General features: G+C 39.0%; 1 protein-coding gene across 2 annotated transcripts; it reads left to right on the top strand.

The window, feature by feature from the left end:
* The first annotated feature begins 2,153 nt into the window (after positions 1-2,153).
* Positions 2,154-25,081, top strand: ptk2bb (protein tyrosine kinase 2 beta, b). 2 transcript variants are annotated; one of them, XM_051960616.1, is made up of 31 exons: positions 2,157-2,468; positions 6,143-6,375; positions 6,717-6,895; positions 7,019-7,106; positions 8,800-8,879; positions 9,050-9,112; positions 10,788-10,842; positions 10,954-11,094; positions 11,210-11,284; positions 12,452-12,553; positions 12,657-12,774; positions 12,901-12,937; positions 13,042-13,070; positions 13,222-13,263; positions 13,346-13,443; positions 13,624-13,705; positions 14,270-14,370; positions 14,514-14,629; positions 15,321-15,421; positions 16,206-16,295; positions 17,608-17,812; positions 19,138-19,246; positions 19,339-19,398; positions 19,498-19,620; positions 20,826-20,978; positions 21,219-21,254; positions 22,827-22,851; positions 22,957-22,991; positions 23,186-23,320; positions 23,458-23,538; positions 23,968-25,081. In XM_051960616.1, exons 2-31 carry the CDS (start codon positions 6,178-6,180, stop codon positions 24,181-24,183), a joined length of 2,973 nt encoding a protein of 990 aa, XP_051816576.1. In that variant the 5' UTR covers positions 2,157-2,468; positions 6,143-6,177; the 3' UTR covers positions 24,184-25,081. The 2 variants fall into 2 exon arrangements, with proteins under 2 accessions (XP_022051592.1, XP_051816576.1); XM_022195900.2 differs by having other exon boundaries at positions 2,154-2,468; positions 20,826-21,254.
* The last annotated feature ends 939 nt before the right edge of the window (positions 25,082-26,020 follow it).

Below are 26,020 nucleotides of genomic sequence, written 5' to 3'. Positions count from 1 at the left end.
TCTTTCAAAAATAAGGACATTTCTAAGTGACCACAAATTTTTGAGTGGTACTGTCTATACATTATAGGCCAAAAGTTTCTTTATAGTTGACAGTTTGAGCTCGAATCCTTCACAAGATACACTGAAGGCAAATATTTGGAAGCAACTTTAAATTTCTGTTCTCCATGTCTTTCTTAAAAATGTAAAAATAACTACCAAAGCACTCAGAGAGCGCAGTACTCTGTCACGGCTGTTCAGTCGTTGTATGATTTCCGATGGTTGAAATCGTTAACAAATCCGTGGATCCAGACTATAAGCTGCATCACTGCCAAAATCTAATCACTTGGTCCTTGCATCATTTCTGACCTTCCCTGAAAATTTCATCCAAATCTGTTAGCCTGTTTTTGAGTAATGTTACTAACACACAGACAGACGGACAAACCAACGCTGATCGTCACATCACTCAGCCGCATTCCTTGGTGGAGTAATAAAGGGGCTTTAACACAAAAACAATCCTCTGAGATTCTTCCATATTCTACAGGAAATGAAGAAAAGTAAAAGTGTAAATGTATTTTCGAGTAAAAGCAAAAATCTCTTGCAGAATATTTTATTCAAACCAAAGCCATCACCATCGACACCAAAACATGTCAACGTTCCTAAAGTCCTAAAGGTGCTAAAATGCAAGTAAGAAAATCCAACGGTTGTGCATTTTCTTGTGAAAAGTAACATCAAATCAAGGTTATTGCTAATTTATAGACTATATTCAAATACGCCTTCCAGAAACCTGTCAGTGTGTGGAAAATTAATAATATAAATCAATATTATTTATATTAGTCAACGAAATATCAGAAAATGGTGAAAACTGTCCATCATATTTGACACAAGGTTCAATAAATAGCTTTTTTTCAACCACAACAAAAAAAAATCGGAGATTTAGATTACAGTCATGTAAAACAAAGAAAAGCAGGAAGTCTACACAGTTAAGAAGGCATAACTGGGAGTTGTGTGTGAAAATATGGCTTAACTGAATCATTTAATGTGTAGATTTTCTGTCAGATGTTGCTTTATTTTTAAATACAGCGTTTATGTTTGTTGTTCAGCCCTGTTTAGACCAGAACCTTCCCATGTCAGTGCCTCATTGTTCTGGGTTTTATCGTTGAAGCGCTAAACTAGACAAGAACTGAGTCTCATGCACGTGTTAACTGAACTAACACTGGAGGTCACAGGAATTCTGCAGAAAACATGTCGAGAACTTCACCACAACCAGCGCTATAGTTTCTCTGGCTGCTTTCCCCATCTGGTTTCTTTATAGTTGACAGTTTGAGCTCAAATCCTTCACAAGATACACTGAAGGCAAATATTTGGAAGCAACTTTAAATTTCTGTTCTCAATGTCTTTCTTAAAAAGGTAAAAAATAACAAAAAAACTGTATGAATTCTATGAATTTTGGGATGCATTTACTGCATGATCAGACTTTAATTAAATTGATATGCACCATTTTCCTCCATTTACCTTCACGTGTACATTGATGTTAGCAGACAATTGCTGAATACATGGTAACAAAAGAAAAGAAAGGCTTAGTTTTAGAGCTGAGAAGATTTCAGTACAAAAGTAAAAAAAAGAAAAATAATGACAGTTTGCATTATTAACTTCAGCTCTTTGGCTTTTAAGTGTTTGGATACAAAAATCCCAATAAATCTCCACTGTGTCCATATCTCTATAATTAACACAGAAATGTCTAAAAAGAAACAGCTGGGTAAAGAAACAAGAGCACAGATACAAATACCTGATAATTATAGTTTTTTTAAAAAGCTATTCTGATGAGTGACTCTTTATAAAATAATCATGCTAATTTTGTTGCAAACTATGATCCTTTTTTGTACAAATTTGATCCTGCTTCCAAACGTTTGGCCTGTAGTGTGCATGTGAAACATTTTGATTTTGTAACAGCAGCTGATGTACAGAAGTCTCTGGGTTTGCTCGTCCCTCCTGCCCAAGAATGTATTTACTCTGTACATCCAATCCTCCACAGGCTTTTTTTTCTGTGTGCGATTCGTCTTAGAAGTAATTTTAAACTTCAGCCCGTCTCCTGAACCCCCTCCATCGGGCCGCCCACACCCAGGTGATGGTGCAAACATGCCGCCCAGGCTTCACACTCATCTGCTCTCCCTTTTCCTTTCTCTCTTTCTCACTACAAACACACCCACACGGCTCTGCTGGGGAATTCATGGCCTCAGGCTAAACCAACACGACTCAGCTCCCTCACAGCGGACTAACAGCGTGGAGCTACGAGGAAGCACTTCATGACAGTTTAAAGGCAGGGTTTTTTGTTTTCATCTCCTGATGGACAGCACTGTGAGATGGTTAACTGGTATTAAATCTTGCTGCTCCAACACTTGACAGGATTGTTTTAGCACTCTTTAGTTCTTCCTCTGTTTGCTGAGTCAACATGCCCTCAGGTTTTCTGATTGACCAGGCAGAATCTCAAGGTAAGAGCGGATCAGATTTGATTTGATTTTTTAAAAAATTCATCAGTCGGTTGCTGCTTTTCTCAATGTCAGATAAGCTGTGAGTTCAGTCAAAGTGTGTCCAGGTGTGCTGCTGAGGCTGTGAATGTGTGCTGAAGTTTTTACGACCTTCTATAATCACTAACTGTCACTATGTTGGTTTAAATCAAGCGGTTGCAACAAATTCTTGTCTTGCATAGTCACACATTTAGGGAAACACACTGACTGGCTCTCTGAGAGTGAGATGGGAAGACTAGTATCACTCTCATGTCTGTGTGCTAAAAATAAAGTTGGAGTTCAGCTTTGTATAAACACTGGAAATGGGGAATCAGTGAGAAAGAGCCAAAAAAGGTTTACGGACAGTTTTTGCACCTTTTCATGCTGCAGATTTTAATACATAAAATAAAACTGACAAGGAATAAATATGTTGTTTTCACGATTCGAAATTAAGATCAAAGAGAAAAAATTCTTCAATTCTTTTGACAGCCTGCTTAGAGTTTGCCTAATAGCATTTAAATGACACTCAAAATTTCTTCTCTGATCAGCTGAAACAAAACTTGAGCTCTCTGGATGGACCCTAAAGCCGCAGGACGCGCTTCTGATTATCTTTAATGCCATTAATGATAGTAAGGCATGGTGGTGGCAGCATCATGTAGGGAGAGAATTACAGTAGAGACCTGAAGGTGTCAGCTCAGACATCAAATCTGATGGAGCTTGATAGAATCTGCAATGAAGAATAGGATAAATTCACAAAAACTAAGTGTCCAAAGCTTCGATTGAATTACCCAAGAAGAGTCAAAGAAGTACTTGATTCGACAAAGCGCCTGCATGCTTTTATAAATGAGACATCTCAGTTTGTGATTTTAGTAGACTACTGTTCAAAAGTTTGTGATCACCCAGTCAATTTTATGTTCTCCATGAAAATTCACATTTTATCCATGTGCTAACATAACTGCACAAGGGTTTTCCAATCATCAGTTAGCCTTTCAACACCATTAGCTAACACAATGTAGCATTAGAACACAGGAGTGATGGTTGCTGGAAATGTTCCTCTGTACCCCTATGGAGATAGTCCATTAAAAATCAGCTGTTTGCAGCTAGAATAGTCATTCAGTTATGTGACAATCGGTGTACATGAATCTGTCTGTCTGTGCACAACATTACTCAAAAACGGAATACCGGATTTCAATGAAATTTCCAGAGAAGGTCAGAATGTTGACAGTGAAGCGACTTATAGACTTATAGTCTGGATCCACAGATTTGTTAAAGATTTCTGTATCATTGCGAGACAGTGGCACAACATGACTGTAACTACGATAACAAGTGAACACTGCGTCAGCTGCCTGTTGATGATCACATGATTGTGATTCTGCTGCAAATCCACCGGGATGTATCCGTCAGAAATGACACAAGGAACAACTGATTAAATTATGGGGGTGTTTCCAAGTCCCATCAATGCCCGTCGTCTGCTACATATTTAGGTCACGCAATTTGGTATCAGTACATAACGTACACATGCATAACACACGCCTGTGTTCAGCGCAAGGTCACGTTTTCATTAAACATTTCATCCATCAGATATGACACAAAAACTGAGTACTGCGCTCTCTGAGTGCTTTTCTTGTATTATAGATGACTGAGTGTGAGTGAAGATTAATGGGAAAAATTGGGCAAATTTATTAGTTAAAGAACAGCAACACAGCAACGCACGGCAGAAGTGAAATATTTTCTGATGTAACATGTTACATAGTGGGTTTGGAGCTGGTAGCAGGCTAAATTTGACACTTTCAGCAAGTTGTTTCTCTGTTTACTGTCTTTTCTGGCTGCAAACAGATGTGAGAACGGTATCCGTCTTCTCATCTAACTCTCGAGAGTATTTCATCCGATGTCAACTTATTCCTTGAAGAAACAAAGAGGAGCTTCTTCATAACACTCTCAAATGTAGGACAAATCCAAACAGGTTGCGTAACGGCCAGAGCTAAGGAGCTGCAGCATGAGTTGGTTTAGTCATCAGACTGCTGCTATATGTCGTTTGGTTTCAGGTGGTTTGTTGTGTTGTTGTCTTGGTGCACAAAGTTTGTTGTTCCTGCAGGTGATTTGCAAGTAGCTGTCCATGTCTCATATTGATCACTTATGTGAGGAAATGAAAGTTATGTTTGGATCTAGTTTCGTTGTTGGTATACTCAAGGTCAGGGGTGTTAAACACATGGCCTGTGGGCCAAAACCTGCCCTCCAGAGGGTCCAATCCAATCTGTTTGACCCACTGGGGCAATAAAATGTGAAATGTACATATACATTTTACTTCCTGTCTCAAAAACAGCTGTCATCTTCTTTAGAATGGTTTCATTTTTCTATGCCTTCACAACATAATGTATAAATAATCTGCTCATGTTCCAGGTGATGATTAGCTTTTGGAAGCTGGTTTGTCTCATGTTTTTGTCCTTTTGTTTCTCGGTTTTGTCATTTTCGGTCTCACGTTTTTTCTTTTGTGTAATATTTTGTCTTGTTTTTGTTGTTTGTCCATTTTTTGTTACTTTATAACTTTTTTGTCTAATTTTTTCTCTTTTTGTTTTGTTTCGTGTCATTTGTCTCGTTTTTTGTCATTTTGTTTCTTGTTTTTGTCGTTTTGTGTTTCCTTTTTGTATAGCTTCTGTGGTTTGCCTTATTTTGGTCATTTTGTGTTTTGCTTTATTCGTTCTTTTGTGCATCGTTTTTGTTGTTTTGTTTTTTGTGTTTGTCTATTTTTTGTCATTTTTTTCCTCATTGGTCAATTTTGATCTCATTTGTGTCATTTTGCCACTTTTTTTTACTTTGTTTTGTGTTATTTGTCTAATTTTTGTCATTTTTGTCTCGCTTTTGTCATTTTGTATCAAATTTTTGCAACATTTTGTCCTGTTTTTGTTGTTTTATTGTCTTTTTTGTCTGACTTTTGTTGCTTTGATCATAAAGTAAAACACTATCAGTTCCAGATTCCTGAGAATGAATATTTTGTGCCTTTATAAATACTCTGTCATCTGTACGCTGCAATGTGTAAATAATAAATCCAGGCATAATGTTGCTGAAATTGAATTTTTTTTCTTAAGAAATTTCAGTTTGTTCGTAATGTTTTGTAAAAAGATGATTCCTTGAATGTGAACATTTCCAGAATGTACTTTTTTCACTAAAACAAAGGAAAATTTTGGAGTTGTGGTTATTTATAAGTTATGCTCTGATTTAACTGGTCGTTTGAGATCAATTTGGGCTGAATGTGGGCCCTGAACTAAAATGAGTTTGACATCCTTTCTCTGGGTGATACAAGTCTCTACAGTGTCACGGTTTTGCCAAATGAATCACACATTCAATCACCTGAAATCACGGTTTAGAAGGAATGTATTCAGCGGATCTCTGAACGCAATGATATGAATCATAGCAGTCGGGTGGCACAAGATCACAGCATGAATGTAGACCGTAGTATGACTGTAGTACTATGATGAAGTAACTCAAAGAACAGAGTGTACTCTTGTGTTTAAGACACAGCATCGTATTTCCTGGTCTTCACTCAACACATGCCGTTAATGTTTGTTTTCCCTGGATTTCAGCCTTTAAAACTGGCATCAGTTATGTAAAATAATATTTTCGCTCAATTCAAGTCTTTGTTTTTCTTTGTGTGTTTAAAGGATGACGTGGATGTGACGCCAACCCAGCTGTGAGAATGTATGAGGTGATGTCCGGTGACACCCTGGCCTGGAAGGTGCCCAGTCCGAGACAAAGTGGAACCGACTCCGGCCCTGAGGCGCACTTCACTGGGGAAGGAGGGCCCGTCAAAATCCTCAAAGTGTGCTTCTGCACCAACAATAACCTGGGCAAGAACTTCAAGCTGGTCAAATGTGACAGCTCCTGGCAGATTAGGGTGAGAGTGTAGTCATCACAAAAGCATGCTGAAGGGAGTAGACGTGTCAAAGGACGAAGATGAAGAGAGAAATCTTAGCTTATCTGACAGTTTCAATAAGAAACTGAAGATCTGTCAAGGCTGAGTTGTGAGATGTTTCGTGAGAGGGATGTTTTATTTGGCCTCCTTGGCATGTTGGACTTTTAATCAATCTTTTATCACTGCACAAATAACCAGATACTCTCTGAGATTCAGCAATACAAATTTGAAACTATAATAGTCATGGTGCATGAAACTGGAACCAATATCAGACAGAAAGTGGAACTCATGATTCTTGAACTTCCTTGTTCTCTCTCCTTCAGGCAATCATTCGTTCGATTCTGGTCAGCGGTCGACTGGGGCCAAACATCGAGCATGCAGGATGCTACGGCCTCCTGCTGAAGCATCTGAAGTCAGAAGAACTTCACTGGCTCCATCCAGATCTGACGGTCGGGGAGGTGGAACAACGCTATGAGAGCCATCATGTGGAAGCCGAGTGGAGGTACAGATGGATCAGCTGGATGTTTATCTCCGATTGGAAGCTGAAGAGTTTCAAAATGATTTGCTGACTTGTATCTGGTTTATGATATTAAAACTTATGTGTATGTGTTCTTGTTTGGTGCAGGTACGATCTTCGGATCAGATACGTTCCTGTCAATTTCCTAGAAAAATTCAAAGATGACAGATCAACATTCCTGTATTTCTACCAACAGGTAACTGGAATCCCACTTGTTTTCATTGCAGCGAACGTTTTCAGCTGCTAAAAATTCACTTCTTGTTCTAACTCTATTTTTTTCAGTACACTTTTGGCAATAAGCAACAGTGTTTTAACACATAGGAGAGTAGGTGGAAGCGTGTACAACGATGGCTTCATTCGTGACTGGTTTTGTGTTGATAAAGTTTTAGTTGGTGAAAAGCTTTTCTTTATCTTGTCGTGGAGGCTTTTAATTCTCATGTTCTTCGAGTTTTTTTCAAGCAAGCCTAGATCTACTAAACCTTTAATATCGTAATAAACCATACTGTACTGTCAACACGCATGACGTTATCTTCAAATTCTGCTAAATTTAAAGGTGCTGGATCAGAATGTCACTCTGTTCTAGGAGTGGCATCATCCCTGATCAAACCAGATTGGCACGTCAGACACACCTCCCACCTCCCTTCATGTCTACATGTTTACAACCAGATAGGTTGTGTACGTGAGAGTCAACTCTAATTAATCCGTACACAACCCTTAGCTCAAAATTTGTCTAACATTATCTCAGATCGGAGTGGATCCATGTGTAGAAACAGACATGCATGACAAGCAAAACAGTTGTAGAAACTCTCAGACTGAAGTGAAATTTAACAAATGCACATAAAAATTTAAATAAACACCAAATATAAAATACTTTAAAAACATTTTTGGATCCCTTGTGCTGCACTTTGACTCATAAAATGCAGTGTCATTCTCATTCTCCTTATAAACGTGGTGGAGGGCCAACAGTTTCAACGGGAGGGACTCACATGCACTAACATGCTCACCCAAACAGAGAAACACAGATTGCAACACACACAGAGGAAGTGTGACATAATTCTCTGCTAAGGATGCCATTGACTGCTTCAATATACTCCACCGTTCAAAGGTTTAAGGTCACTAAGCAATGTCCTTATTTTTCAAAGAAAAGCATTATTTTTCAATGTAGATAACATTAAATTAATCAGAAACACAGTCTAGACATTGTTAATGTGGTAAATGACTATTCTAGCTGGAAACGACTGATTTTTAATGGAATATCTCCATAGGGGTACAGAGGAACATTTCAGCAACCATCACTCCTGTGTTCTAATGCTACATTGTGTTAGCTAACGCTGTTGAAAGGCTCATTGATAATTAGAAAACCCTTGTGTAATTATGTTAGCACATGAATAAAAGTGTGAGTTTTCATCGAAAACATGAAATTGACTGGGTGACCCCAAACTTTTGAATGGCACAGTTAGTCAACTTTAACTAATATAGAGAAACTTTAAATCCTTTCGGGCAATTTTAAGTAATATAGGGGAACTTTAACTATTATAGAGCAATTTTAACTGACTTAGAGCAACTTCAATTAATACAGAACAACTTTAACTCATTAAGAGCAACTTTAACTAATTTAGAGGAAATTGAACTGATATGGAGCAACTTTAATTCATGTACACTACCGTTCAAAAGTTTAAGGTCAATAAGAAATGTCCTTATTTTTGAAAGAAAAGCAGTATTTTTTTCAATGAAGATAACATTAAATGAATCAGAAACACAGTCTAGACATTGTTAATGTGGTAAATGACTACAGAGGCCCATCTTCAGCAACCAGAATAGTCACTAGTATAGCCTTTGGTGTATGTTGGTCTATTTATTTTTTTCTCTGTTCTTTTCATGTTTTACAGGTGCGTAGTGATTACATGCAGTATCATGCCAGTAAGGTCAGTGATGGGATGGCGCTGCAGCTCGGTTGTTTGGAGATCAGGTGAGTCACTGCATTCCTCAACTCTCTGCGAGTGCAAGGAATTTACAGTCTATATTGTTGATGTGTTTCACTGTAGGCTCTTTGATAACTTTAGTGTTGTGCTGCTTTGAGTGAGTCAAATTAAAATGACTAATATTTGAATGTGTTTTTTTCTCCACTCTTTTTTACAGGAGGTTCTATAAAGACATGAATGCAAAAGGTCTAGAAAAGAAGTCTAACTTTGAGCTGCTAGAGTAAGTTTTTGCTTTTACCCTACATAACATCAGCCGTGACATATTGTATCTGTGCTGTCGCCTGAAAACATTTTATTGAAATGTTAGCGGCGTGGTTTGATTTACATTTCCTTTAAGGACATTATGGCCCTGAGAGTGAACCTTGAGCTTAATAAAAGGCCAGTGAATGCAAGAAATGTGTGGAATTGAAGACCAGTCTGTGCCATTTTTACAGGATATAGCAGCTACGTACAGATTGTGGCACCGTACTGATGAATATTCCTGAAATCCTGTGTCTAGGAAGTGAGCGTAGCACAGGATTTCTGGAGAATTCTGAACTTTTGGCTCCTTTGATGGAAATCTTGCAGAAATGAGCGACTTCTTCAATTACAATTCTTTTAGCCATACATTATAAAGGTGTGGATGGCCGAGAATCTCCTTGTCTCTTCTCATACCAAACATTTGTTTCAAGCACCAGTCTTTTCCCTGGAATATTGGGACATTTGTATTACAGACAGGATACATGGTCTCAAATATTGGTTTGCACTTGGGTAAATGACAGTATTTATGTCACATGTACCCTTACGAATGCAGAAAAGCATGAATCAGCCTCAAAACTTTTATCTCCCCTTTTAACAGTGAGAGGAATTACACAAACAAGGTCAATGCTGATGTCATATGCATACACTATTTCTTTCTTAAGGTTGTATCCCTTCACGTCAACATCCAGGTAGAACCGTTTCATGGATGCTCTTGGGCTTTTCCACCACTGACTTCGTAATACTCAGACTTGCTATGACTTACCCCATTTCTGTGGCTGCTGTTGCTCTCCTATTCAGCTCTGACAGACCATATCACTGCGAGTTGACGTAAAACACGTTGCAGCTGGTGCACCTGCGCGAGCATGTTGCCACAGACACCAGATTTAATACTTTGGGATTTAGTTGGTGCCAAAAGGCTTAATTGTGTAAACTGATTAGGGAAGAGTTTAAATGTAACAGATGATTATTCATATACACTGCAGGCCAAAAGTTTGGACGCAAGATCAGATTTGTACAAGAAATGATCATAATTTCATTGGTATTGTTTGCAACAAAATAAACATGACTATTATATGCATTTTTACTGTAATTATCAAGTGTTTGTATCTGCACTGTTGTTTCTTTACCCAGCTGTTTCTTTGTGGGCGTTTCTGTGGTAGTTATAGAGATATGGACACAGTTGAGATTTATTATGATTTTTGTATGCAGCCTCTCAAAAATCAAAGAGCTAAGGGAAAAATGCAAACTGTGATTTTTTTTTAAAACTTTTGCACTGAAATTGTGACTTTTGTAAATCTTCTCATCCTGAAAACAAAGCCCTTCTTCTGTTTATATTTATTCAGCAGTTGTCTGGTAACATCAGTGTATACCTAAAGATAAACTGAGGAAAATGGTGCACATCAATGAAAGTAAAGTCTGATTATGCAGTAAATACATCTCAAAATCCATAGAATTTATACTGGCTTTTATTATTTTTATCTTTTTAAGGAAGACATTGTGAACGGAAACTTGAAGTTGCTTCCAAATTTTTGGCCTGCAGTGTATGAAAGTCCTACAGCTAAAAGCAATGTCAAAGATAGTTCCTATACGTCCTTTGCATTTTATTTTTTTAATTCTTACTATTTTACCTTGTTTTTTGATGCCTGTTGCTTCAGAAAAGAAGTTGGCCTGGATCTTTTCTTTCCTCAGCAGCTGATTAGCAGCATGAAGGTAAACTTTCCAAAACAAGCAGCCACACATTAGGCTTTGTTTAGAATATTAAATCAGACATTTGGCAGGTACAAACCATAACTAGTTTGAATTTCCGTGGTTGTGATCCAGTCTAGGCAGCTCCGGAAGTTGATCCAGCAAACATTTCAACAGTTCGCCACGCTCAAGGAGGACGACTGCATGGTTAAGTTCTTTGAGACGCTCAAGGAGTTCGTCAGCTATGATGAAGAGGTCTTCCCCTGTGAACTTGTGGTGAGTGGAAACATTATGACCGACTAAATATGTCTTCACGCTAAACACTTTGACAGACCTCATTATCGCTTTCACTTCAAGTGCAGATTTACTGTTGTTATCATTAATATTACAGCAAAGCTGGAGTCTGTCTGTGGAGCTGGTCATCGGTGGGAGAGGAATTCGCCAACGAACACCGGAGAGTTCAACAGTAAGTGTCGTGAAGATTTGCGTTTTCTTACACAGATCTTTGCTTTTTCATCAAACAGAACGTAAACTTGTGCAACTACATCCAACCTACTTGTGTAGGAAACAAGAAAACAGCTAGCTAAGCTTTGTACAGTCATCTGCCATCTCTAAAGGTCAGCAATTAACGCAGACTTCTTTAAGTCTTATGGGATGCTAGAAAACTGTTTTGAGCCAAAAAATAGTCCGAGATTACCCACTTTGTATGTGCATATGTAAATAAATGAGGAATTATGTGGTAATAATTGAGTTTTAGAGGTGCTGTTTGAGCCAGGCTTTTTCAGCTAATTTCTGTACTCGTGCAGCTTCACATCATCTCACGTCTACCCCTGTGCTTCACTGCCAGGTCTATGCTTTCATTCTGCTAGTACTGACCAGGTTCAGGCCACACACATGAGCTGAATACATTTATCTTACTGAAGAATGAGCTCCCAGAGTTTATCAGTGTTCTAAAACAAACTTCAATCTGGTAGTTTGATGCCAAAGAACAGGCAGGGGTTTATTTGTAGACACCGTCCACTAAGACTAAAATCATGAAATGTCCTCTGAGCTGTCACACAAACTGTTATTTCCACTGATGACCCCGATGCTATGGAGGAAGCACATGTCTGTTTGCTTTTCAGAGCCAGATTGCACTAGTAGCACACTGTCCACGGTGTTATTTTAGGAGGATGACCACTGTGGAGTTTTCATTTCCTCTTGTAATTCTTTTCCATGTGGAGCCATGATGCAGATACTCGGATAGACATAACCCATAGGTCAGAAGCTGAGAAAGTTCTGATGTTCACAGCTCATTTTATAACAAGATTCATGCAATTAAGCTAATTAGAAATCCCAAGCTAACTTTTAGTAGTGATCACAGGTGTTCACAGGGTTGTGTTTTCAGTACAGTCTAAGGAAGAATGCAATTAAGAAGAGATGCTATAGAATCATTTGATATTTTGGTGACTCACTCCAGTCGTGTACTGCAAATTAATTCCTGCTAAATTTTGCTCTCCATGACAAATTTTCAAATTTAAACATGCAAAGCAAGGTAATAAATCTCCTTACTAACATCCACCAGTGGATATTTAATCGTTCTGTATCTACTATCGGAATTTAACTTCATGCATCTCTTACTTCTGTGCCACAGGCTGTGTTTTTAGCCAGCTTCAAACAGATCAAGCGGATAGAGTGCTTATCACAGAGCGACGGCAAGGCTCTGCTAAACCTCGACATAGAGGGAGTCAGACGAGTAAGCACCACCACAACTTAGAATGCTTTATTTTTCAATACGGTGTTAAAAAACACGAGAACGACTCTTCACCTGTGTTCTATGTGATACCTTTCTTTGATAGCGTCTGTCGATTAACGTGGCCACGGTTCCCATGGCAGAGAACATGATGGACCTTATTGATGGTTACTGCCGTTTGGTAAATGACACAGATGATACCATTATCTACCGACCAAACAAAGGTGTGTGACTCCGCTCACTATGAAGATCACCAATGTGGCGTTCCTAATGATGGTACATAGTTGATGCCTTGAAAGTTGCACAAAAATGTGATTTTAAAAATAATTTGGAACCAATTTCTGTCCTAGGTAATACAAGAAGTTCCCTACCTGAGATCCCTACAGGGTGAGTGGTTTTATTATTGAATCATGTCCTCTCAGAACTCTTAGGAATCATAGATTTTTTAATATTTATGACCACTTCTTTCTCTTATTCTGTCTTCCAAACAGAGACACCAGCTCGATCAGACACAGTATGGGTGAGCTGAAGTGTTTCAGATTTTTCCACCATCCCCATTGCACAGTTCATATTTATTAATACTGATATTACCTCAGTAAAAGAAAAATCTGCATTGATAGGAGACAGTAGGGTCACGATCTAGAAAAAACGTCTGTCTTTTGCATTTGCAGGTTCAGATATCTACTGCGAGATCCTCGATGAAAGGCCAAAAGGTTTGTTTAGTCAGGAGTTTGTAGAATAATGCCAGTGGAAACTCACTTTAGAGCCTTCACTAATTTCAATATTGTTCTGCAGTTGTGAAGTATGGGATTGCCCGAGATGATATTGTTCTCGGACGAATCCTCGGTGAGGGTTTTTTTGGGGAAGTCTACGATGGAGTGTATAAAAAATCTGTAAGTCTGTCGCCACATTTACAGTTTAGATAGATAACAGTATAAACAATACAAAGTGGGAAAGCGCTTACTGGTGTGCAGAAATGACAACTTTTTGTTTACAGACAAGATTGAGGAAAATGCTATTAAACTGTTTGCTGCACTGCTCATTTTTGTTTGCTTCACTGCCTCATTGGACAGGATGGTGAAAGGGTTAATGTTGCAGTGAAGACCTGCAAAGACTGTTCACCTGATGTGATGGAAAAGTTCATGAGTGAAGCAGGTAGACAGAAAACTATTTTTGTAAAACAATTATTACTGCTTTTACAGTGAAACGACACATGGATACACAACAGGCCAAAAGTCTGGAAGCAACTTCAAGTGTCTGTTCTCAATGTCTTTCCTAATAAAGTAAAAATAATAAAAAGTAAAATGACTTCTATGGATTTTGGGGTGTATTTACTGGAGGATCAGACTTTGCTTTCATTGATGTGCACAGTTTTCCTCCATTTACCTTTAGGTATACACGAATGTTACCAGACAGTTGCTGAATCCATGATAACAAAAGAAAAGAAAGGCTTAGTTTTACATTTGAGAAGATTTGCAAGAGCCATAATTTTAGTTGAGTAAAAAACAAATCACAGTTTGCATTATTCACTTTAGCTCTTTGGCTTTTGAGAGTTTGGATACAAAAATCCCAATAAGTCTCAGCTATGTCCACATTTCTATAACTACCACAGGAATGTCTAGAAAGAAACAGCTGAGTAAAGAAACAAGAGCACAAATTTGATGTTTCATCCAAGCTTTTGGCCGGTAGTGTAAATCGAGTACTTTGTGTATTTGCCAGTGATAATGAAGAACCTCGACCATCCCCACATCGTCAAACTGATTGGAATCATAGAGGATGATCCCGTGTGGATCGTCATGGAGCTTTACCAGTATGGAGAGGTTAGTGCTGGTTTCAAAGTTTATTTGTGTGATTGTGTTGCAGCCAGATCCAGTAATCTGTTCATCTCAGTGTGACCGCTGCATGCCAGATGTTGAACAAGCAGATTCTCATCGAACTGATTGTATAACTGATGCTCCTGCAGCTCGGGAACTACCTGACTCAGAACCAAAACAAGCTGACCAATATGACTCTGGTGCTGTTCAGCCTGCAGATCTGCAAAGCTCTGGTCTACCTCGAAGGGATCAACATGGTCCACAGGTGAGGAATTCATCAAGTGCTACATCAAAACATACAAAAGATGTTTTAAAAGTGAAAATTCTCAGAATAAAGGTAAGATGAACAAATTAGAAAGATTTAATCTAGTTCTTCTGTGAATTAGAATTTGAACAGATAATGAAGTAATAGTTGTAGTGAGGTGCAGCACACATCAAATGGAACTGCATAACTTGATCTTTCTCATGATGCCGGTAGCTTTTCTGTGTGCCAAAATGTTTTTGAGAAAAATCATTTTGAATTTACATCAAACTTACTCATAGTTAGAGCACTGCGTCAATCTGCTTCTGAATTCATTTTTGCATGGGACATTCCAGACTTGGAGGACATTTAATGTCCCACCCATCAAATTTCAAATAATCCATGTACAAAATACTAAAATGTGCAGTTATTGTGTAAATATATTTGTCCTGAGACCAAATCTAAAAAACAGGAGACAAGAATGTATGAAAATATTTTTTAAAATACCAAATAAGTCTGGAGTTCCCCCTAAAATGTCATTTTTCTCTTGTCCCACCCCCCTGATGACCGAATTGAATCTCAAATAAAACAATTAAAATGAAATTCAAGCCTCCTTTTTCGGTATTATTCTTTTCATTGATGTCTCTTGTAATTGTAATCACCATGTCTGATCTACGTATCTTTAACTTCCCGTCTTTTCTACATCTCGTCACAGAGACATTGCAGTTCGGAATGTGTTAGTCGCCAGTCCAGAGTGTGTGAAACTCGGAGACTTTGGTCTGTCGAGATATATCGAGGATGAAGAATACTACAAAGGTAACTCAGAATGTTCAAATATAAAATGAACAAAACGGACACCTACACTACAGGCCAAGATAAAAATAGTACAAAAAAGATTACGGTTTTATTGGTATACTGACAACAAAATAAGCATGATTATCATATAAAGAGTCACTCATCAGAATAGATTTTTACTATAATTATTAGTATTTTTATCTGTACTCTTGTTTCTTTATTCAATTGTTTCTATCTGGATATTTTGATGGACTCAGTTGAGATTTATTGGGACTTTTGTATGCAAACTCTCAAGAGCTAAAGTAAATAATGCAAACTGTGATTTGTTTTGTACTTTTGCACTGAAGTTGTGACTCTTGCAAATCTTTTCACCTGCTAACGTCAACGTATACTTAAAGGTAGATGGAAGAAAATGGTGATTAGTAGTGTAAATACATCCCAAAATCCATAGAATTCATTGTGGTTTTTTCAGAAAGACATTGTCAACAGAAACTTGAAGTTGCTTCCATATTTTTGGCCTGTAGCGTAGATTTGAGAAATTTGCCTGAAAATGCATCTGCATTGTGTTTTTTTTTGCGCTATTTTATTGACGTCATTTTCTGATTTTTATTTTTATCTTTTGCCTACAAATTTCCACTGGAGGATCCAGTAAGTGAGACCAACACTAAGCCAGCTCTTATAAACATCCATGTCAGTTTAGGTCGAAACAAATGTGGGAAAATCTTTACCTGACCTCCACAAAATCTGAATTTGACTTGAACTGTGCTGTGATATACTAACACCTCTGCCTCTGATTTCTTCCCAGCGTCTGTTACTCGGTTGCCAATCAAGTGGATGGCCCCAGAATCCATCAACTTCAGACGTTTCACCACAGCCAGTGACGTCTGGATGTTTGGTGAGTTCGTAATGCATTAAAACTACACGGTTACATTTTGAAGGTTTAGTGCACAAGACGCAAGGAAAGACAACACTCACACATGGGAAAAGGCGGTTGGCTGGTTAATAATCAACCTAAACAAGCACTGCATGATTTTATGACACGGTAGGAAATGTCTGACCTGATATCACGGTTACACTGAGGCTCATGCTGCACTCTTTGGCCAAACAGCATCAAAGAACAACATTTTAGCTTTTCTTTTTCATTGCTGCACTGTGATTGTCTTTTTTTTTTTCCATTAGACTCATATTTACAGTCAAATAGCTTCCTCTGTGTTTTTACCTTTAGTTTTCTATTTGTCAGACACAGAAACATGTGACACTGGCACATTCTGACCTTTGATGTCTAAGATAGGGAGACAAACAAAGCATAAAAACTCTAAAGCTCCTTATTATTCATATGCTTTTACAACAATACAGGCTTGTATGCCGGAGATACAAGTCATTATTTTGATTCCTTAGATTTACCTTCCGACAAGGGTTTTATTCAGCACAACATTTTTTGAGCTAAACGTTTCTCGGCATTTTTCACTGCAGTGCACAGTAAAGTCCTGCACCTCTATGGAAACAGCACAACCGTGGCTTGAAACAGAGAGAACTCAAAAAATGTCTTCTGTGCTATATGACACAGTTATAATGCCATGCATAAAAAAGATAAAATAGGCCCACAGATATTACTGCTACCGGTTTCCATTGATATTTTATTGTTGTTCTGTGTAATAATTTGCTTTTGCTCATCAAAATGTTCAATATCTGTTTTAAAGTGAAAAATAAACATATTTCAAACATGAAATCATCATCAAGCAATAATACAAATCATTATTCTTAACCAAAATGACAAAAAAAAACTCACATTGATTTGTATACAGGTCATTTCGAGGGTTTAGGGTCCAATCACTCGTGTATCTAAGGGTCAATCTTGTGGTGTAGTAAATATCTGAGGGTTTTGGACTGTTGGCCAGACAACAGAGACCTCTAAAGCATCACATTTTGCAGAGACCTGAAGAAAATAATCAGTAGATGAATCAATAATGAAAATTCTTAAATGCAACTCTTATTTATTTATAGCTCCAACACAGTCACAGTTATGGAACAGAGCTGTGTGTTGCTTCACCGTTGTGTTTCGGTCCTCATTACGATGTTGGTTTTGTCTTTCCTAATGCGCTGATCTGCTCTCGTATTGCTCAACCCGGCGTTTCGTGATGAATAATAAATCGGAGGGTGAACACATCCGAGCTTGTTGTTGTTTCTGTGTCTGTGCTGCTCTGTAGCTGTGTGTGTGTGGGAGATAATGAGTCGTGGGCAGCAGCCGTTCTTCTGGCTGGAGAACAGAGACGTCATCAACCAGCTGGAGCAGGGCATCAGGCTGCCCAAATCCGACAACTGCCCTCCCGCCCTCTACTCCCTCATGACCCGCTGCTGGTCCTACGACCCCAGAGAGAGACCCACCTTCACCGAACTGGTGGTCAAGATCAGGTATTGGTTCAGGAAACATGGTGAAATGACTGAGTGCACAGAAGAAACACGGGATCTGTGATTTTTTTTTTTTTTTACTATTGCACTGAAGCTGTGACTACTGTAAATCTTCTCAAGTCTAAAACTAAGGCCTTCTTTTCTTTTAACATTTTTTCAGCTATTGTCTGGTAACATCAATATATGCCAAAAGATATAGAAAAATGATGCATATCAGTGAAAGCAAAGTCTGATCATGCAGTAAATACATCCCAAAATCCATAGAATTCATACAGATTTTAACTTTTAAAGGAAGACATTGTGAATGGAAACTTGAAGTTGCTTCCAAACGTTTGGCCTGTAGTGTAATTTCTATAACTCTCTGCTGCCAATTTCTGTTGTTGCATAAACAAGAACAAATACTTCATAGTGTGTGGTTTCACAGTTTTGTTGTAGCCTTTGCAAAGCTGCACAAAGTGTCTTCATTTGGTGCATTAATCCGCCCTTCTTATCATAGTTATGTTACATGTCCACAGGATCCATCTTTCCCATGCTTCCAGTGCAATGCATTCGAATAGTGTGCCGTTGTATATTGAGAAATGTGACATCACAGTTGAGGGGGTTAAAAGCAGAGTGATCTAACCCATAAAAAATCCTAACTGAGTTTTATATAATTTCTAATAATTAGATGTTAGTGGCAAAGTGATCTTCCCCACAACCCAAAAATAGCGATACAGTGACGCTTTGAATGTCAGACCATTCCTGAAACATGAAACTTTGAACCCATTTTTTTCCCTTTGTGAGCAGTACATTAGTATGCATTTGCTGTCAAGCCAGATACTGAGATATTAATGGCTTTTGACATACTCAATCAGTGAAGATAGTGCAGTAGTCAGGGAGGAACCAGATGTGTAAATAATGGTGTCATCAGCATATAGATGTACACAAGAATCACCTGTGGCAAGAGCAATGGTGTTTTAATTCTGGATAATCAGAATTAGGTATTAAATGTTAGTGGTCTAACTCTCTTTCTGTAGTTTTTGAGAAAAATGGGTTCAAGTTTTGTGTTTTCAAGAATAGTCTAAGATTTAAGGTGCCACTGTAATGCTATATTTGGGTTGTGGGTTAGACCACTTTGGCACTAAAATCTGAACCATAAAATATTACAGAAATGATAAACTTAGTTTGAAGTTTTTTCTGTATTAGACCGTTCTGCTTCTAACTCCCTGAATTGTTAAGACTAAAATTGTAGAACAAAACTTGCAGATCAGTGCACTGAAGTAAAGTTTTCTGTTCAAACTAGCTAAGTGGTGACTTGACTGATGTAAACTGTGCCTCAAATCCATCAGTGACGTCCACAAGATGGAGAAGGAGCAGGAGGTGGAGAGGGAGAGGGACAGAGCTCGATCCACCAAGTTTTTTGAGCCCAAGTTTAACTTTAACGAGCCTCCTCCGAAGGTACGAATCCATGTCAACTTCAGCCAGTGGTTTGTGGTGTGAAACAGCTCAGATTTAATGCATTTGCATTTTCTTTTTTACTTTTACTGAAGCCTTCAAGAATGAAGCCGGGTCGCTTTGGAAACACACTCAGTATTGGTCTACACATACAGGTACAGCAGTGAAACCAAATGACCTCTGAAGATGACAGTTTCCCTAAAGATAACAGGCTTTAATTTTTTAAAATCTGTTATGTGTTGGTATCTGTGCAGCTGAATGAGGCTCTGTGTGCCAGCTCACCGGACCTGGCCAGCCCATGTGACTATCAGTCACCCATTGACTCCATGAACAGTCTTGCACTGCCGGCCAGGTCTCCACGACGTCGCAGCATGGGGGTAAGAGTCTCTGAATACTTAGTTTAGAAGCTTAGACTTTAAACTCCCTTGCCAAACATAAGTACATCAGCAACACCCACCACCAGTAACAAAAACTAACACAAAAGCAGAAAACCGAACTAAAAACTGGTGCCCCACACTCACTGATTACACAGTTCACCAAGACTTTAAATACAGAGTGGCTTCTTCACTAAGTTGGCGGACTGCTACCTGGAGCCTCAGGCTCCACGCCAAAGTAGCAGCCAGCAACAGAAACCTGAAGTGTCTGTAGAACTCACCACAAGTGCATACAGATCGAAAAACATGACGCAAATACAAATGAATTATCACTGACAGAGAGGCACCAGGGCAGACTGGTCACAGATACCAGCCACCCGGACTAAGAACATACATAGTCTGCTGGTGTGGTGAGGCTGTGTCTGGTTGGTTAAAGGTGGAGGGGAGCTGGAGGGTGGTCAGAAAGGTGGGGAGAACAGGGCTGCAGTGCAGGTCGTTAACTCTTGAGTCATTAGTTAGAATGACTGGCAGCTGCTGTTCCAGAGAGGCTCTGAAAACAGACACAGCTGAACCTGCACATGCAATGTCCCCCATACCAAAGGCCCAGCAGAAAACACCTAGAAACCATATGGCACACAGATACCTGTGGCTGTAACATAGATGCACCCACAAACAAAACTACGTTATGCTGAACCCAGGCGTGTGTTGTGCATGTGTACGTTATGTACGGATATTGAATCACATGACCCAAATGTGTAGCGGGTGGTGGGAATTGAAGGGACTCAAACACCCCCACAGTTTCATCAATTGTTCCTTGTATCATTTCCAATGGATAAGTCCTGATAAGTCCACAGCGCTAGATTTGTAGTAGGATCACAATCATGTGATCATCAGCAGGCAGCTGATGTAGTATTCACTTGTCATGGTTACAGTGACGCTGTCTCACTATCACTGCCAAAATCTCTTTGTCCGTGTGTCATTTCTGACCTTCCCTGAAAATTTAATCCAAATTTGTTCTTCCGTTTTTGAGCAATGTTGCTAACAAACAGACGTGCATACAGATGGACAAACGTACGCCGATCGTCACATACCTCTGCCGTTCCCTGACGGAGTAATAAAATGCCTAGAAACTTGAGATTCGGAGATGAAAAGAGAGGAATGCCTTGTTTTGACAGCTCTGTTTCTTTACTCCTGTGCTGCCCCTGCAGGAGGGTGGGTTCGCCCGAATGGAGGCTAACAGCAGGGAGGACGCCCAGCGGCTGTGGCACACGGAGAGGAGGCACATGCAGGACACTCTCCGGCAGCAGAAAGAACAGATGGTGGCGGATGAAAAGTGGCTGGAGAAGAAGGAGAGACTCCTGGTGGGAAACAGAGCATCCTTAACTTTAGTCAACCCCCTCTGTGTGTCTCTGTGTGCCCCTGCATCCAAATTCAATGTGGCCCTGGAGGCCACACTGAACAAGGCACCGTTAAACAATATCAACCCACTAGTTCACCCTCGACGTCCCACTAGTCTTAAATTGAATGTTCCCCTGGTTACAGTTCCAAAGAGAGGATCCATGTCATTAATCTATAAAATGAACCTGCCTGTTCTTTTGCAGGACCCCATGGGACCAGAGGACGCCGCCACTCCAGCGGTAGGTGTATAAATGATTATACTAATGTCAGATTGAAGGAGGTAGCAAGCTGTTTTTTGCAGCAGAGCCCAGCTGCTTGATGTTTTGAGTGTTTGAGTTACGATGGAAAGCTACGTTGTCTTTAGATACCATAACATTTTGCTGAAAGAGGAAGGTTTGTTTCTTACATTGAAAGTCAAACGAGTAAAAGTGACAGCTGCATGCACTGGAGTTATTGTTTTAGAAAATGTTTTTCTGATGCAGTACACATTTAAATTCCAAAATATATGTACTCTACCGGTCAAAAGCTTTGGGTCACTTAGAAATGTCCTTATTTTTGAAAGAAAAGATTTTTTTAAAATAAAGATAACGTTCATTTATTCAGAAATACAGTCTAGATATTCTTAATGTGATAAATGACTATTCCAGCTGGAAATAGCTGATTTTTAATGGAATATCTCCATAGGGGTACAGAGGAACATTTCCAGCAACCATCACTCCTGTGTTCTAATGCTACATTGTGTTAGCTAATGGTGTTGAAAGGCTCACTGATGATTGGAAAACCCTTGTGCAGTTATGTTAGCGCATGAATAAAAGTGTGAGTTTTCATGGAAAACATGAAATTATCTGGATGACCCCAAACTTTTAAACAGCAGTGTATATATTAAAAAAGGTTTCTTTTCATCTGCTAATCATTACTGGATGATCCAATAATTTTCAATTTATTGCAAAAACATAACTACAGGTCAGTGAGTTAAGAAATATTGAGATCCTTGACTACAATAAAAGTATCCATGTAGAAAAACCACATTACAAGTAAAATTCTATTTAAGGAAAAGTATATAATTATTAACAGCAAACTGTAGTAGAAGTATTAAAGTAAAATCCCTGGTTTGGTCTGAGTGTAATATTATATATGACTGCATTAGATTATAGTAAAGCATCCGTGTTTCAGCAGCTTGTTACTGATTAGATTGCAGCCAGTTTGAACTAGAACAGAATAGAATAGAAGAACTGGTGACGTCTTTTCAGTTCCTCTGTTGTCCTGGATATATAGAGAAAATTGCAATAAAAAAAATTCTATTCTATTATGTACAGTTTAATAAACAGGAACAACAAATAAATGTTGAACATTTATTTAAATGAAACCACAAGAGAAATTTAGAAGGAAAACAATCATGATTTGGTGAACAACTCAGACATCTGAAACCAACTGCACACCAATTTTGTAAAAAGTCAAAAATACTGGAAACCATTGATTTAATTTATAATAATGTTTTATTTTAAAAGTTTGGTATATCATCCATTTTATAACATATTAATTTTACATGTCACTTAATGTAGAGGACAGAAAGTAGACAATTTGCTTTACTTTGAAATGCAATGGAGGACAGGTTAAAGAGGTATAAAATGCTGAAACTCCAGCCTGAGTAAATGTACTTTCCATCACTGCTATCTGCTGCACTATTTACTGCGACTGCTTTTGTTCATTGTTGTCTAAAAACAATGCGAGCTGCTGAGTAAATGGTGTAGGAGTGTAAACAGGATTTATTATCTGGTCCTCATGAGATCTTTCTTTGTTTGTTCTTTTAGTCCCCTGAAGCTGACAGTGAGAACGGTAAGCGCTGGAAGAAATTCACAAATTCACATTAAATTCATTCTGAAGGCTTTCTCCTGTGTTTTTCTCTCCATCTTTCACGTTGTTCATCTTTTTGCCCTGCAGCTCCACCAGAGAAGCCCCCTCGGCTCACAGCGCAGGTAGAGCAAGTCCTTTTTGTGCACTTAATATATTTTTAAGGCACTGAAAAGGCCGTTTAATTTATTGGCTTTGATTTTTCGATAAAAATTATTCATACCGTGCCCTTCACTGGAAAGGGCACTGATGTCACTGTGTATTTGAAATAGTAAGTAATTAGAAGAGCGTTAAAACACATTGCTTCTCTGTTATGCAGCCTGCACCCACCGCTGAGCTGGACCGCTCCGATGACAAAGTGTATCACTCCGTCATGGCTCTGGTCAAAGTTGTTGTCCAGCTCAAGAACGACATCCCTGAGCTGCAGCCGGAGCAATACATCACCATCGTCAAGGTACGCCGACACTAATTATCTGCCCTCCACTTCACTTTTACAGCCTGTTGCTGTTTTATTGGCAAATTCAGAATGCGATGTCAAACTTCCTGAGTCGCACATTTGATTAATTTCCTGTCACTGATTTCTGCCCACAGTCTGTTGGGATGGCCTTACGGGATCTGATTCGCAGTGTCGATGACATCCTGCCCTCCCTGCATGAGTCTATCAGGACTGAGGTACAGTTTATTGTTCGCTCAAAGTTTTCTGTCTTTTCTCATGACCTTGTTATCTGTTGAGGGGGTTAGAAGGTCCTTTTTTTGCAGAGCAAGAGTCAAATGATGCATTAAATGCCCCTTTCATAGGAGCTTGATGAAGAAATCCCGGATTAACCTGGTTTTAGGTTTTGTCGAACCATTTTACTTAAGCCTGACTAGGTTTAACTTGCTTCTTAATACACAAATCTACCCTTTATCCATAGAAACAACAGTGATAGAACTGTTCGGCTCAGAGTCCATAGTCCTTTTATGTTTACTTAAACCCAGAGTCTTGCATGCTATAGCTCTTTCCACAACAATCACAGACAGCTAACCAGCATGCGCCATGTCAGGGCCCTGAAACTAAACACCCCAACATTTGCTCCACTGTCTTTCTGCCATCGCCAACAGATCGAAGGCACACAGAAGCTGCTCAACAACGACATGGCGGAGCTGATCAGTAAAATGCGTCTGGCCCAGCAGAACGCCATCACCTCTTTGAAGGACGAGTGCAGGAAACAGATGCTGGCCGCTGCACACACTCTGGCCGTGGACAGCAAGAACATGTTGGACGCTGTGGACCAGGCGAGAGTCAGGGCCAATTTAGCAAAGCCAGTCGCCCCCTAGTGGACTGCAGACCCTAGTTTTCAGTTTTATGTCAAGTTCAAGTCAGACCTTTTCACATCAGACGGTCTGAAATAACTCTGCACATAGTCAGACTTTATTGTTGTGGTCAAATCAGTGAAAGTTAAGCCTGCGGCAGACACTGGTTCTTTGGACATCATGTAAGTGAATGTTTAGCTTGAATGTGGTTCTACATCTCAGTGGATATGGACAACTTGTGAAAAAAACAACAAAAAAAAAAACAAAGTGTTTGCTTATTAAGACAGTGTGTATACTGAAAGTTAGGATCATCCTTCATATTCAGGATGCAATCAGTTCTGATAAACTTTAAATATAAACTGTTCTCATTTGTGATTTAATTATCTGCTTAGGAAATGAATTATCTTTGTAAATATGAAATGTGTAGTATGACAAATACATGTGTTTTACAGCTGAGAAATAGCAACGCAATGCAAAATGAAACAGAGGAGTTTACTTTGCATCCCTATCAGTAGTGAAATGTACAGACAACCAAATAAAAAAGGTTAGTCGGCCACTAAACTGTTCAAAAGATTTATAAAAAGCAATATGGATTTAAGTATTCAAGTCATTAAACTGGCATTAAAATTACAAATGAAGACCACAATTGTATGACTAATAAATTGCCAGATAAGTTTAAGGTTCTCCACAAAGGTTTTTGTATTCTGCCCATTGTCTTTATTATAAAATATAAAACTGTAATACATAATGCAAGGGATGCAAAATGTGTGTATGCCTCTTCATTAAAGCCGATCTCTTGTGGAATATGTACATTTGATGATGTTAGCATCCCTTTCTCAGTTTATGTGCGATCAAAACTACTGCTGCTGTAAAGTATCTCCTGCAGACTGAGCACTAAAATAATAAAAGGTCAGCAAATGTGGTTTTTCATTGCACATTCATTTTGTCATTAGTGTAGCTTACAAATGCAAAAACAAGTACCTGCAAGTGATTCCGGAAAGCATTATGCTTCACATTATTGTGTGTCTACAGGTGTTGAAATCAGTGGCGGATCTTCCACGAGGGAACGGGGGAGCAGTGCCCCCACCCCCCAAAAAAAAAAAATCTCGTTGGAAAGTTACATTACTGATACTCCAATTTCCGACACTCCTGAACGCAATGTTGACCTAAAAGGTTGGATTCAGGAAGTATTCCACCTCCAAGGTCCTCACACATCCACCTTAAAGGAACATTCCACCAAAAATCCCTGGACATGCACCTAAAATGTTGGTTTAACTGAGTATCCATCCAAAATCCTCAAAGAGACCTGAGGGGCTGGTTAAAGGGAATATTCCACCTAAAACCTCCACTAGGGCAGTATGTGTAGCAGCGACAGCAGAAAGAGGTCCTCTCTGGGTGGAAGACCAGTGTCTGAGTGGCAGCTCCCTTTCTGCTCTTACCTTACTCACTAAACTCAAGTGCCATGGAGGACTCCAGTAGTTGACGTTTCCTGCAGCAACCTTCTCTTTTTCAGCTTTCTTCCATGTCCGATCACTCCCAACCTGGCTTTTGTTGACGTTTTTGACCCATTTTCCGAGCTTTGACCAATCCAAGAACATGAAGTACATCATCGGCATCGGTGGGGTAACCAATGAAGGGAAAACCACCCTCTTTAACTTGCCAAATATGAGCTCTGTCGGGGTTACCCTATTTGAGTTTATAGCTTTTGTAACACATCTTGATGTGTTACAGATGTGTGCTTAATTTCGTAGCTGTAGGCGAAACGTAGTTCAGGAGCTGAATTTTCATAATATTGCAGGAGAAGAATACATGTGTGTATTCCCCATAAAATATCACATATTTCATGCATTTTCAAGTATTT

The sequence above is a fragment of the Acanthochromis polyacanthus genome, chromosome 16 (genome assembly GCF_021347895.1).
Source record: "Acanthochromis polyacanthus isolate Apoly-LR-REF ecotype Palm Island chromosome 16, KAUST_Apoly_ChrSc, whole genome shotgun sequence".
Taxonomy (NCBI): domain Eukaryota; kingdom Metazoa; phylum Chordata; class Actinopteri; family Pomacentridae; genus Acanthochromis; species Acanthochromis polyacanthus.
Note: the sequence above shows the minus strand (reverse complement) of the source record. Positions and strands in the feature narration are given on the sequence as shown.

What these genes read in the sequence shown, in the direction of transcription:
- ptk2bb (XM_022195900.2), top strand. Translation starts at nt 6,178, where the DNA reads ATGTATGAGGTGATGTCCGGTGACACCCTGGCCTGGAAGGTGCCCAGT. An exon ending in ATGGAGTGTATAAAAAATCT is followed by an intron (nt 13,444 to 13,623) that starts GTAAGTCTGTCG and finishes CTCATTGGACAG; the next exon opens with GATGGTGAAAGGGTTAATGT. An exon ending in AAAGTTCATGAGTGAAGCAG is followed by an intron (nt 13,706 to 14,269) that starts GTAGACAGAAAA and finishes TGTATTTGCCAG; the next exon opens with TGATAATGAAGAACCTCGAC.